This window comes from Lagopus leucura, unplaced genomic scaffold (genome assembly GCF_019238085.1).
Source record: "Lagopus leucura isolate 7727_CA_CO unplaced genomic scaffold, USGS_WTPT01 Super-Scaffold_100266, whole genome shotgun sequence".
Lineage (NCBI taxonomy): Eukaryota > Metazoa > Chordata > Aves > Galliformes > Phasianidae > Lagopus > Lagopus leucura.
In genome coordinates this window covers 361,721-372,811 of record NW_024962336.1, presented here as the reverse complement: position 1 = coordinate 372,811, position 11,091 = coordinate 361,721, and the positions used below count along the sequence as shown (strand labels likewise).

Below are 11,091 nucleotides of genomic sequence, written 5' to 3'. Positions count from 1 at the left end.
GGCTGGGGCTTGCAGAAAGCCCTTCCCTCTGCTTTCCCTGCAGCCCCCCATGCCTGCAGCAGGCCCTGTTTTCTGGTCTCCTTGGTGACAATCTCATCGCTCCTCGGCTTCTCTCCAGCACCTGAAAATAGCCACCGAAAGTGGAGATGCCTGCTGCCAGCACCGCCGCTGTGGCCAGGCTGGAGCCAGGCTGACCTGCTCGGGGCTGGATGCTTACATCTGCAGGCCAGTATCACACAGTAGTGAGGCAGCCTGGGGGAACCCTTGTGTCACCTCAACACCACTGGCTCGTGCCCAGCCCTGAGCCTCCATTCTCTTACCTCCTCTGTTTCTCCCTGTCTTTGGGTAATGCCTTTGCTATAGCTCTTGGTGTAGTTCTTTTTGCTCCTCGCAACCCATACAACGTGCATGGGGATTTTGCGGCTGCCCCTGCATCCCATGGGTATTTTGGGAAGCTGTCGACTGTGATTTAAAATCATCTGCCTGGCACCCGTGTGGGGGCCCATGGCCTTGCTCCCTGCTTTGACCAGGGTCCAGCTGTCCCCTGGGGTGAGTTGGAGCCTCCCTGTCCCTATGGCCGGCCATGGGTCTGCTCGCCCACGGCCGCTCTGGTGCTGGCCCGGCAGTGGGCCAGGGCGATATTTGAACCTTCCTGAAATAGAAACGGACCTGGGAGCAAGCATGGGGTGGGAGGGGGTGGCCCAGTGGGGTAAGGGAAGAGGGCTGGGGACATGAGATCTGGGGGCTGAGAAGTGGCTGGATGGCAGCAGCACCCCAGGATGGGCCGTGGCATGGGGACAGAGCACCCAGCTAAGCTGTCCCTGTGTCCCACGTTGTGCTGGCTGTCACTGGGGCCGCTTATCCAACGTCCTGCAGTACGTGTGGTGCTATACCACTGCTCCTGCTGCAGCAGCCACATCCTGGTGGTGTTGAGTCGTGCTCTGGGTAAAAAAGTTGGGGGGCTGGGGATAGCTTTTCCTCCTCTGGCTATCCATCCATCCCCTGTGTTCCCAGGTGCAGCAGGAGCTGCAGACTGAGATGACGGGGTGACGCTATGGGTGCTGCCTGGTGGCAGTGCCCCCCCCCCTGCCGTTGGAGGGGGCATGGCTGGCATTGCTGAGTGACACCCTATCTGCCAGGCCCCGGCCAGCCGCGGGCCCAGAATAGCAGCGCTGCCCTGCAGTCAGCATGGAGCAACTCTCCGGCCCTGCCGCTCCCCAGGTACCCTCAGGACGGGTGGGGGGCCAGGCTTGGTAACCCCCACTTGGGACCAGCCATGCCGGGTGGGGGGTTGGTGGCACCTGTTCTGTGGCTGGATTGGTGCGGGGACAAAGACGCAGGGCACAGCACAAACCTGCCTGCCCCCACTGTCCCTAGCTGCTGGGGAATTATTGGGGTGGGGGGCATTTGTGTAAGGTCACCTCCCTGCCAGGGCAGCTCTGGCCTCCTTAGAGAGCAATCCATGTAGCTTTGTTGTTGTAGGGTGGCGTGTAAACATTGGCTCTGCTGGCAGCTCTGCTCATGGTTCGTGCTGCTTTGTTATGGTAGGGTCGTCTGGGGGACTGATGGGGGCACGGGGCCAACCGGCTTGTTCTGATTGTTCCCCCTGCTGCCTGGGCTCCCCCTTTGTTATTGTAGGGTCTCCCAGCGTGAGGCTGGGCATACCTAGACCCATGTGGCAGGTGGTGCTGGCAGGACTCTCAGCATCAGAGGAAGCTGGAGTGGGATTTACACCTTGGGGACTAGGGGAGGGAGAGGAAGGGCACGGGGTTGCCTCAGCTCGGACAGTGAAGGGAGCATTGTGTGTTCTGGCATCCCATGCCCTGCACCTAGGATCCTTCAGGAGTAGGCAAGCTCTGTCCCAATGGGGCCTATGCTGGCAGAGAACTCTCTGGGGGTTGCAGCCTGGGGTGGGATGAGGTGGGGGTGAGGTGGGCTAGCTGCTGCTGACCCCCCCCCGTCTCTGCATGCCCCTGCAGATGGTGCTGCTGGATGCTGCTGCCCGCCCCATGGAGGAAGGTGGGTAGCACACAGGGGGACAAGCAGCATATATATGGATAGCAGGTGGGGCTGGCTCACTCATGCAATGAGTGCATAAGCCCTTAGCCTGCTTGGAAAGCCCATGTCACCTCACTCAACTCCTTCCAGGCTGAACAGCTGCTGTGCTCTGCACTGCCTCTGTCCCTGCAGAGTGGGGTCTGGGGGTTCTGCTGCACTGAGACCCAGCAGCTCAGCTCATTGCTGGGGTAGGTGTGCCCACAGGGTTCCCAGAGGCACTACATCCCAGGGGAAATGAGGAGGAGGAGAAGGAAAAGCAGAAGGGCTCTGGGCCCATCACTTTCACGCTGGGCAATGAGATCCTGGGGCTGGAACCTGACAACAATTTCCAGAGCCCTGACGCTGAGGTCTACATGCACTTCATGAGGAGTCACTGCTGCTATGACGCTGTTCCCACCAGCTGCAAGCTTGTTGTCTTTGACACCACGCTGGAGGTGAGGCCACGAGGATCACTGGGGTCAAACTGGGCAGGGGGTCCTCCGTGTCCTCCTGACGCACTCCATTCTCTGCTGGCAGATCAAGAAAGCTTTTGTGGCACTGGTGGCCAACGGGGTGCGGGCAGCCCCACTGTGGGACAGCAAGATGCAGGCCTTTGTGGGTGAGTTCCTGGGCAGCCAGGGCAACAGAGGGACCGCTATGGGATGTGGGCAGAGTGGGCAGCCCCATGTCTCTGCAGGGATGCTCACCATCACTGACTTCATCAACATCCTGCACCGCTACTATCGCTCGCCCCTGGTGAGTGCCCCAGACTGTGATGGGCATGATTCTGCCCTCAGGGTGATGGGAGGAATGCAGGGGAATGAGGCAGCCCTTAGCCATGCCACCCTGAGTAGGGCATCTTCCTGCCCTCAGGTCCAGATCTACGAGGTGGAGGAGCACAAGATTGAGACGTGGAGAGGTAGAAGCTGGAGGTGACGGGGGGTGTCTGGGCTGGGGATGTCCATCATGTTCAGCGTGGGGGTGGCTCTAGGAGTGTGGGACACCACTTGCAGCTCTCTCCCTTTGCAGAGGTGTACTTGCAGGGCTCCTTCAAGCCGCTTGTCTACATCTCCCCAAGCGATAGGTGAGCTCCTGCCTAGGGGGGAGATCTGGCAAGACCCCCACCTGGGGGTGGGCACCAACTCAGGGCACTGGGGAGCTTCTGGGCACAGCCACATCCCCCCACCTGCAGCCTCTTCGATGCCGTCTACTCCTTGATCAAGCACAAGATCCATCGCCTGCCAGTCATTGAGCCCATCTCAGGCAACGTCCTGCACATCCTCACCCACAAGCGCATCCTCAAGTTTCTCCACATCTTCGTGAGTATGAGGTGGAATGGAGATGGAGCAGTCTGTTGCTGCAGGGTAGGGTATGTACACAGTGTGTGCTCATGTGCACTGCCTGCTCCAGGGCTCCACCATCCCCAAGCCGCGCTTCCTAAAGAAAACAGTGCAGGAGCTGTGTGTCGGCACCTTCCGTGACGTGGCTGTCATACCTGAGAATGCTCCTGTGTATGCTGCTCTGGAAATATTTGTGGACCGCCGTGTCTCTGCGCTGCCCGTTGTTAATGCTGCAGGTATCCTGTAGCTCCTGCCCTATGCCCACCTCAACATCCCCTCCTGCCATCCCCTCCTCACCCTCTCCTCTGTCTCCTTGCAGGTCAAGTGGTTGGGCTCTACTCCAGGTTTGATGTCATTGTGAGTATTGAGCATGTTGGCGTGGCCATGGTAGCAGTGGGAGCACATCCTGAGCATCACCATTCCTCCCAGCACCTGGCAGCACAGAAGACCTACAACAACCTGGACATCAGCGTGCGGGAGGCGCTGCGGCAGCGCACTGTGTGCCTGGAGGGCGTCCTCACCTGCTACCCCCACGAAACCATGGAGGACATCATCGACCGCATCACCGAGGAGCAGGTGAGTGGCAGGAGCACATCCCTTCCATTCATCTGTGCTATTCCCTGCTCGCTGCCCACCTGTGATACTCTGCACCCACAGGTCCATCGCCTGGTTCTGGTGGACGAGAACCGGTACCCGCGGGGCATCGTCTCCCTCTCTGACATTCTCCAGGCCCTGGTGCTCACTCCCGCAGGTATCGATGCTCTTAACTCTTAGCCCACGACGCTCCATCTTTCTCCATTCGCACCCTCCATTTCTCTCCACTTCAGGTAGGCGCTGCCCCTCTGCCACTGCAGAGCTGGCCAGGGAGGGGGGGATCTGGGAGCACTGGGGGTGCCCAGGTGGTGACACAAGGTGATGGCTGTCCCAGGGTCTCTAGGTGGGATGCAGGTTGCACAGTTCTTAGGGCTGGGTGATGGTTTTGGGGACATGATGCAGCCCAAGACAAAACTTAACCTTTTGGCATCGCTTCCTCGTCTTCATGTCCACCTGGTCCCCAACAGTGCCCCGTGCATAAGGTGTCAGGGCTGCATTAAGCAGGCATGGGACCTGCACAATGCCCACATGGGTGGCAGTGCCAGGGGGAGACCAGCAGTATATCCCCCTCCAGACCAACCCCATCTCCTTCACCAGTACTTGTACACGAGTCCGGGATGAAGGTTGTCCCTGTGCTCTGTGTCCCGCAGCTGCAGGGTGGGATGCAGTGCTATGCTGCAGGGTGCCCAGCCCCGTGTGGTGCCCACAGGGGAGTTATGGCCTCGCACACTCTCTCGCCCTGCAGGCATTGATCGACACTCGCTCTGAGGACACCAGGGAAGTGCCACAGGCTCATCCAACGCGGGGCCTCTTGCTCGGGTACCGCAGGGCCGTGGAAGGAGGCTGGGGGCCCAGGGGCTCTCCATGGGGTGGGGCTGCCCACCTACCCTGGCCCTGGGATTCACTCTGAGCCTGGGGCCAACTCCTGCCAACCTTGGGAGGAACAGAGCGGGGGAAAAAGGGTCCAAGCGTGCCTCCAGACTGCGAGCACACAGGGATGCTCAGTAGGCACCGTGCCACCAGGAGCTGTGCAGCTGGACACAGGAACACCTGCATGGCCCTGGGGGACCTTCAACATCCCCCCCTCCCAGCGACTGCTGTCCCCTCCTGCTGTGAGACCCCAGTGCTTCAGGTCCCACTGGTTGTGCCGGGTGCCTGGGAGGAGCGCATGGCTCAGCTGCACGCACAGGCTTGTTTTTTGTAGGGTCTCCAGGGCTGAGCGCTCTGGTAGAGGTGCTCACAGGGGGACCCTGTACACTGATAGGGGGATGGGGGGTAATTTATTTATTTGCCAGTCTCTTCAGCCTTGCTGGAATAAAGCAGCCTACCCTAGGCACCGTGTTGTGGCCTTTCTGGGCATGCAGCCTGGCACAGCTCTTTGGGATAAGGCTGGGGATGGGGTGGCCCACCTCAGCATAGCCAGAAGGATGGGGATGTTGGCTTACACTGGGGTGTGCAGCTCAATGGCTCCGCTGGGGCTGAGGTGACTCCTGAGCCCATTCTTCCCCCCACTACTTTGCCCCTGCCCCCATAACTGCATTCCTGGGGAAGGACAGCTGACGGCAGAAGATCCCCTGTGCTCTGTAGTCCTGGTGCTGCCAGGAGACATGGTGCCAGCACCCATCCCTGTAGGGTCACCTGACTCCATCCCTTGGGACCACACACAAACCCTAAAACCCCATCACTCAACCCCAAACCCTGCTGGCAGCTTAGCCCTGCAGTGTGAGGAAGGGGGAAACTGAGGCACGGAGAAGGGGCTGGGGCCAAGGTCAGTTATTCAGGCAGGACCCCAGGCACAGCTCCACACGCAGCGGCACAATCACGGGACGAAGAACACCCACCCAATGGCTGCAAACCCCTCCCTGTGCCCCCTGGTTCCTGTGCACGGGGCAGATGGGGGCACTCCCGGTGGCATGTGAAAGGCACAACGATGCCCTGAGCTCAGGGGGCCCCCGGGCGAGCGATGAACTCCAGGTTGATGGGCTTGTCAGCCACCAGGACGATGCGGGACACAGATGTCACCTCCACGCCACGGGGGTCTGGCCGCACCTCGAAGGCTTGGATGATCTGTTGGGGCAGACAGAGGGGCAGCAGTGCCTCGAGACCAAACCAGACCAGCATAGCTCATGGTGAGCTTCCCAGGATGGGAGACCCCACTCACCCTGGCGAGGGCCAGGTGCATCTCCAGCTCAGCGATGCGGCGACCAACGCAGGCACGGACCCCATAGCCAAAAGGGATGGAGCTGAAGGGGTGGTGGGGGGAACCGTGTCCCCGGAGCCAGCGCTGGGGCAGGAAGCGCTCCGGCTCGGGAAAGTAGGTCTCGTCATGGGACATGGCATAGTGTGCCAGGACAAAGAGGGTCTGTGGGGTGAGAAGGGGTTAATGCCCTTGGATGCAGTGGGTTACCCCCAGCACAGCCCCCACTCACATTCTTGGGGAAGAGGTAGTCTCCGATGATGATGTCCTTCTCATAGAAGACCCTGGCGTTGGTGGGCACCACGGGGTACACCCTGAGCCAGGACAGGGGGAGAGGCGTTGTGGGAGATGAACATCTCTTGCTGCTCGGTGGCTCCATCTCCCTCTCCAGGGAGGAGATGGGTGGCTGAATGTGACCCCAAGGGGCTGTAAGCCAGCTCTACACCCTGGCCAATGCTCCCATGTCCCACTCCATGGGTCCCCTGCTAAGCATGTGCTCTCATGTGGGGGAACAGGCTGTGCCAATCCAACTACTCACCCCAACCCAAGAGGGAACAGGGGTTATACCTCAGCGTCTCCTTGATAACAGCCCGGAGCATCGGCATCTTGGGGATATCCTCAGCACCAGGAAACCGGTCTGGGGGCACGACGGCTTTCAGCTCCTGATACAGGGTCTCCTGGATGCCCAAGTCTCGGGAGAGGTGGTAGAGAGCCCAGCACAATGTGTTGGAGGTCTGGGGGTGCAGAGGGAAAACAGGAGTGAGAAGCAGTGAGAATGGGGAAAGTGAGGCATGAAGCAGACAGGTGGCAGAGGGGGTTATGGGGTCTCCACTGACTACTTCCCTGCCCATGCCCCTAGCGCTGAGACTGGGGTGTTCTGGGGATGCCCCGGTGGCCCTCACCGTGTCCACGCCAGCCAGCAGCAGCTCAGCCACACTGCCATACACCTCGTCCAGGCTGAGGTGGCCGCTGGCCAGCAGGTAGCTCAGATAGCCCTGAGACACCTCCATGCCCTTCTCCACGTGCCCCTCCAGCTCCTTCATCTTCCGATCGATCAGCCTCTTGCCTGCAGGGATGGACACCCGATGCTGACAAAGCGGGTGGTGAGCCCAAGGTGGCCAAAATCGCTGCTCCCCATTCAGGATCACAGGGGTCCAATCCCATCTCCGTGGCTCACCAAAGGCAAAGATGGTGTCCCAGCTGTCCAGGTAGCGGTCCCAGAAGGGCAGCACCTTGCGGCTCCAGCGGGGCAGGACAGTGGCAAAGATAGAGTTCTTGAACATGAGGTTGATGGAATCGATGAAGTGCTGGGTCTCGGCGGGGACCTGCTGCTTCAGGCACCCAATGCGGGTCTCGAAAAGGATATAGGAGATCCCTGCGGGGGACAGGCAGCATCCAGAGCCCCGCGGGGATGGGGGGAGCGGAGTGGGGCTGAGGCCCCCCTACCTTCCAGGGCGAAGCGGTACAGCAGGTTGGCCACATCCCCCACCAGCACCCCTGAGGGGCTGCGGCTCCGCTCGTCCCGCAGCCGCACCATCAGGTCAGACACCACCTCACCGATGGCATCCGCGTACAGCACCGCCTCCGAGGGCTTCAGCAGCCGCTTGTTGAGGACCTGCCGCAGGCGGTACCAGCGCTCCCCTTCCCTGCATGGGGATGGGACTCGGTGCATCCCCAATCCATGGGAGCATCCTGCACCACGCCACCCTGATCCCTGGCAATCTGTCCACCCACTGTGGGTGGCTCTGGGCAGAAGGAGCAAAGGGAGCTCCTATCTGCATCCCCACATCGCTGTGGGGCCGGACTCACTCAGTGAAGGGTCCGTAGGGCAGGCGTCGCGTGTCCCGGTGCTCCTTCCATAGGGCCATGTCGCTCCGCATCGGGTACTTGCCCTCCTGCCGCAGCAGCTGCTCCAGCACCACCGGGCTCCCGATGTTGATGTTCTGGTAGTGTCCAAAGGTTGACCTCCAGATGGGGCCATAGATGCGCCGGGACATTAGCTGCAATGTACGCGCAGGACAAGGTAGGGTGCATAGTACATCAGGGCAGGGGGCAGCACTCAGCACTGAGCACAGACTGGTGCATGGCATAGAGTGGTGCATCCATCGTCCACCCCAGAGTGCATGGAGAGCCTTGGCAAGACCCAGAGAGGACAGCAAGGACAGGAACAACTGCCATGCACAGGGCAGGAAGATGCAGGCCCATTGTGGTGGCTGTCAGCAGATCCACAGAATCACCCAATCCCCACTCTTCTAAACCCAAGGACAGCCCTTGAACCCACCACCGATAAGGGTGGTTAATGATCAGCGCTGTGCACAGCGCTGGGGCCACACAAGGCCTTGGGGACATACCATCCAGGGAACACCCACCAGCCCTGGTCCTTCTCTGGGCTCAGAGTTCTGCTGTGCTCATACCCTAACTCTAACCCTAATCCCACACCCACCAAAGCCATGGCCCTCTCAGAGCACCACTACCCCAGGCACTCTGGGGTCAGCTGAGCACGCCCTTGCAATCCACAGGGACATTTCCAGGGGGTGTTTGACACCTTGCTGGGCACCAAGAGCCCCTCTGGAGCTGGGCTGAGCCTGGGGAGCTGTGAGCACCCTACAGGAAAGCCCCAGTTCCCATTCCCCTGGCTGCTGGGATGCACGTGGTACAATCTCCCTTGGTGACTGCGTTGCAGCCTGAGCCCAGATTCATCTGGATTTGTCACCACCAGGAGACAGACGTTCCTCGTTCGTGGTGGCAGCAGAAGGGGGAGGGACGGCCACCCCAGTGCTGCAGGCAGCATCCCAGGAAGAGGGGCCTGAGAGTTAGGGTCACACAGGCTGTGGGTTAGGATCAAAGCCTCTCTGCCATTGGGTGCTCACAGCCATAACCCAACACAACGCAGGCCTTGTGCAGCAGGGCAGGGAGAAGCTGCTGGGATCCAAGGAAGGCATCTCCAGAGCTGTTTGTAAAGCTGGGCCTTGCTTGGAGCCCCGTGGAGCAGCAGGGACCCGTGCCTGCTCCCTGACCCCTGCTGCCCTGTGACAGTCCCTTCACCAACAGCAGTGCCAGCTGCTTGGTGGTGTAGGGAGGCTCCATTCTGCACTCCTCCTGTTCCCATCCTGCACTCAGCTCCCGGACATGGCAGGTCGGAGCTCCTGGCTGCTGGAGGATTGGATGCCGCTTGGCTCACGGCCAGCCAAGCCCATGGCTTGCTTCATCTGATGTATGAGGAAATGTTCGGAGAAGGAAACAAACACCTCTGCCTGTTTCTATCCTGCCTTCCCAGGCACCACCTGCCCCACATCTAACCCCAGTGCTACTGGCTTGGGGTGCCAGGACCCTGCACACAGCCCCCAGATCATCGGGGACCGTTGCCGTGCCCAGCTCAGGCACTGGGGGCAGCTGGAGAAACCCTTCGGTGTCCCGCTCTGTGCATCACCCCAGGGGTAGCGGGGTGCACCTTCCCCCAACGCTGCCCACCCCCATCTCCCCGCAGTCACTCAGTGCTCACCCCACGCCGGTCCCCGGCACACCTCTGCCGCAGCATCACTCCCCACCGCGCCCCCAGAGCATCCCCTCGTCTCCACACCCCCCGGGACCCCCCGGGCACCTGGAGGCGGTGCGTATGCAGCAGGTAGCCGCGCAGGAAGAGCCAGACGAAAGTCCTGAGCAGCCCCGGCCCCGGCAGCTCCGCCGGTCCCTTCAGCCGCGCCGGCCCCGCCGCCGCGGCCGCCGAACTGCCGGTCCTGTACGGCGGCCCCGGGCAGATCGGCGGCGGCGGGCGGAGGCGTAGGGGCAGCAGCAGCCGCCGAGCCCCGCCGCTCGGGCCCGCCATGCTCCGTTGGCAGCGCACGGGACGGGGCGGTGCGGAGCGGTGCGGGAGGCGGCACCGGGGGCGGTGCGGGGGGCGGTGAGGAGGCGGCACCGGAGCTGGGAAGCGGGCGCCGAGAGCCGGGCAGGGGCAACGCGAACCGAGTGCCGGGTACCGGGAAATGCACGGAGGGTACCGGGTGCGGTGTGCGCCTCGTGCAGCAGGCAACGGGCACTACGTGATGGTTGCTGCGCACCGAAAGCCGTGCGGCAAACACTGAGTGCAGTGCACTGATTGGGATGGCTGCTCCTCCTGGCCTGCCCTGTCCTTGCCCTTGTCCTAGACATGGCAATCTCACCCATCGTTCCCTGTTCCCGCCTGGCTCGATCACCATATTTCTCTTTGTTCCTATTTCTGCCCCATTTTTCTTTCCATCTTTGCCACTGTCCATCCTTGTCCCTATTGCTCCCCTCACAGCAATGCATCTCCTGCAGTAGCCTGGAACCACTTGTGAACAGTGGAGGGTCCCTTGGGAAGGTCTCCAGGAGACACAGGGACAGTGACAGGAGTGTTGTTAAGCTGAGGTTGCCCAGAGCATTCATCCCTCTCTCCCCGGGGTAGGGTTTGGATGCTCAGAGAGGGCACAGCCACAGTGCAGGGGAGCTGATGGGGCTGCCAGCTGGGAGAGCCTAGCATGCCCATTGTGGCTGCGGGCACCTTGCTGGAAATGGCTTTGGTTTGTCACAGTGATGAGGAACACGGCATCAGCTCCAGCCCACAAGCAGGGCTGGACTGCAGTTATGTACAGGACACGGCCAGCCTGGCACTGCCATGGGCCACTGCTGTGCTCGGGTGCCTGCCCTGCTCTAGGCTGCTCCAGCCTCTGGCTGGGACATCCTGATGTTAATCATTAACCACCTTTATCACACGATTGGTTCAATGTCCTGGAGGGAGATACTCTGTCCTCAGGACAGGCGGACACTTTGGAGCCCAATAGGTGACTGTATCCCTGTCCCACCACGTCCTGGCTGCGGGAACAGGGGATGTCCCAGGCCGGGCTCCAGGCTTCTGATGTGCTCCGTTCAGGGACTGGAGATGCTGCGAGCAGGGAGCTGCGTGCC

General features: G+C 61.2%; 2 protein-coding genes across 6 annotated transcripts; one reads left to right on the top strand and one right to left on the bottom strand.

The window, feature by feature from the left end:
- The first annotated feature begins 745 nt into the window (after window positions 1-745).
- Window positions 746-5,303, top strand: PRKAG3 (protein kinase AMP-activated non-catalytic subunit gamma 3). Of its 5 annotated transcripts, none has more exons than XR_006182174.1 (13): window positions 746-1,221; window positions 1,980-2,019; window positions 2,263-2,492; window positions 2,575-2,656; window positions 2,735-2,793; window positions 2,911-2,956; window positions 3,067-3,121; window positions 3,230-3,356; window positions 3,448-3,613; window positions 3,697-3,734; window positions 3,807-3,953; window positions 4,035-4,204; window positions 4,717-5,303. XR_006182174.1 is itself a non-coding variant. In XM_042890586.1 (12 exons), exons 1-12 carry the CDS (start codon window positions 1,189-1,191, stop codon window positions 4,737-4,739), a joined length of 1,230 nt encoding a protein of 409 aa, XP_042746520.1. In that variant the 5' UTR covers window positions 746-1,188; the 3' UTR covers window positions 4,740-5,303. The 5 variants fall into 5 exon arrangements, 1 of the variants encoding a protein (XP_042746520.1); XR_006182173.1 differs by having other exon boundaries at window positions 2,251-2,492; XR_006182172.1 differs by having other exon boundaries at window positions 2,575-2,793.
- Window positions 5,304-5,729: 426 nt separating this feature from the next.
- On the bottom strand, window positions 5,730-9,994 carry LOC122190551 (sterol 26-hydroxylase, mitochondrial). Its single transcript, XM_042890584.1, has 9 exons — window positions 9,770-9,994; window positions 7,978-8,168; window positions 7,615-7,814; window positions 7,346-7,543; window positions 7,071-7,234; window positions 6,736-6,902; window positions 6,401-6,482; window positions 6,133-6,333; window positions 5,730-6,038 (listed from the first exon to the last, which is right to left on the bottom strand). The coding sequence occupies exons 1-9, from the start codon at window positions 9,992-9,994 to the stop codon at window positions 5,913-5,915; spliced, it is 1,554 nt and encodes a 517-aa protein (XP_042746518.1). The 3' UTR covers window positions 5,730-5,912.
- Between the last annotated feature and the right edge of the window lie 1,097 nt (window positions 9,995-11,091).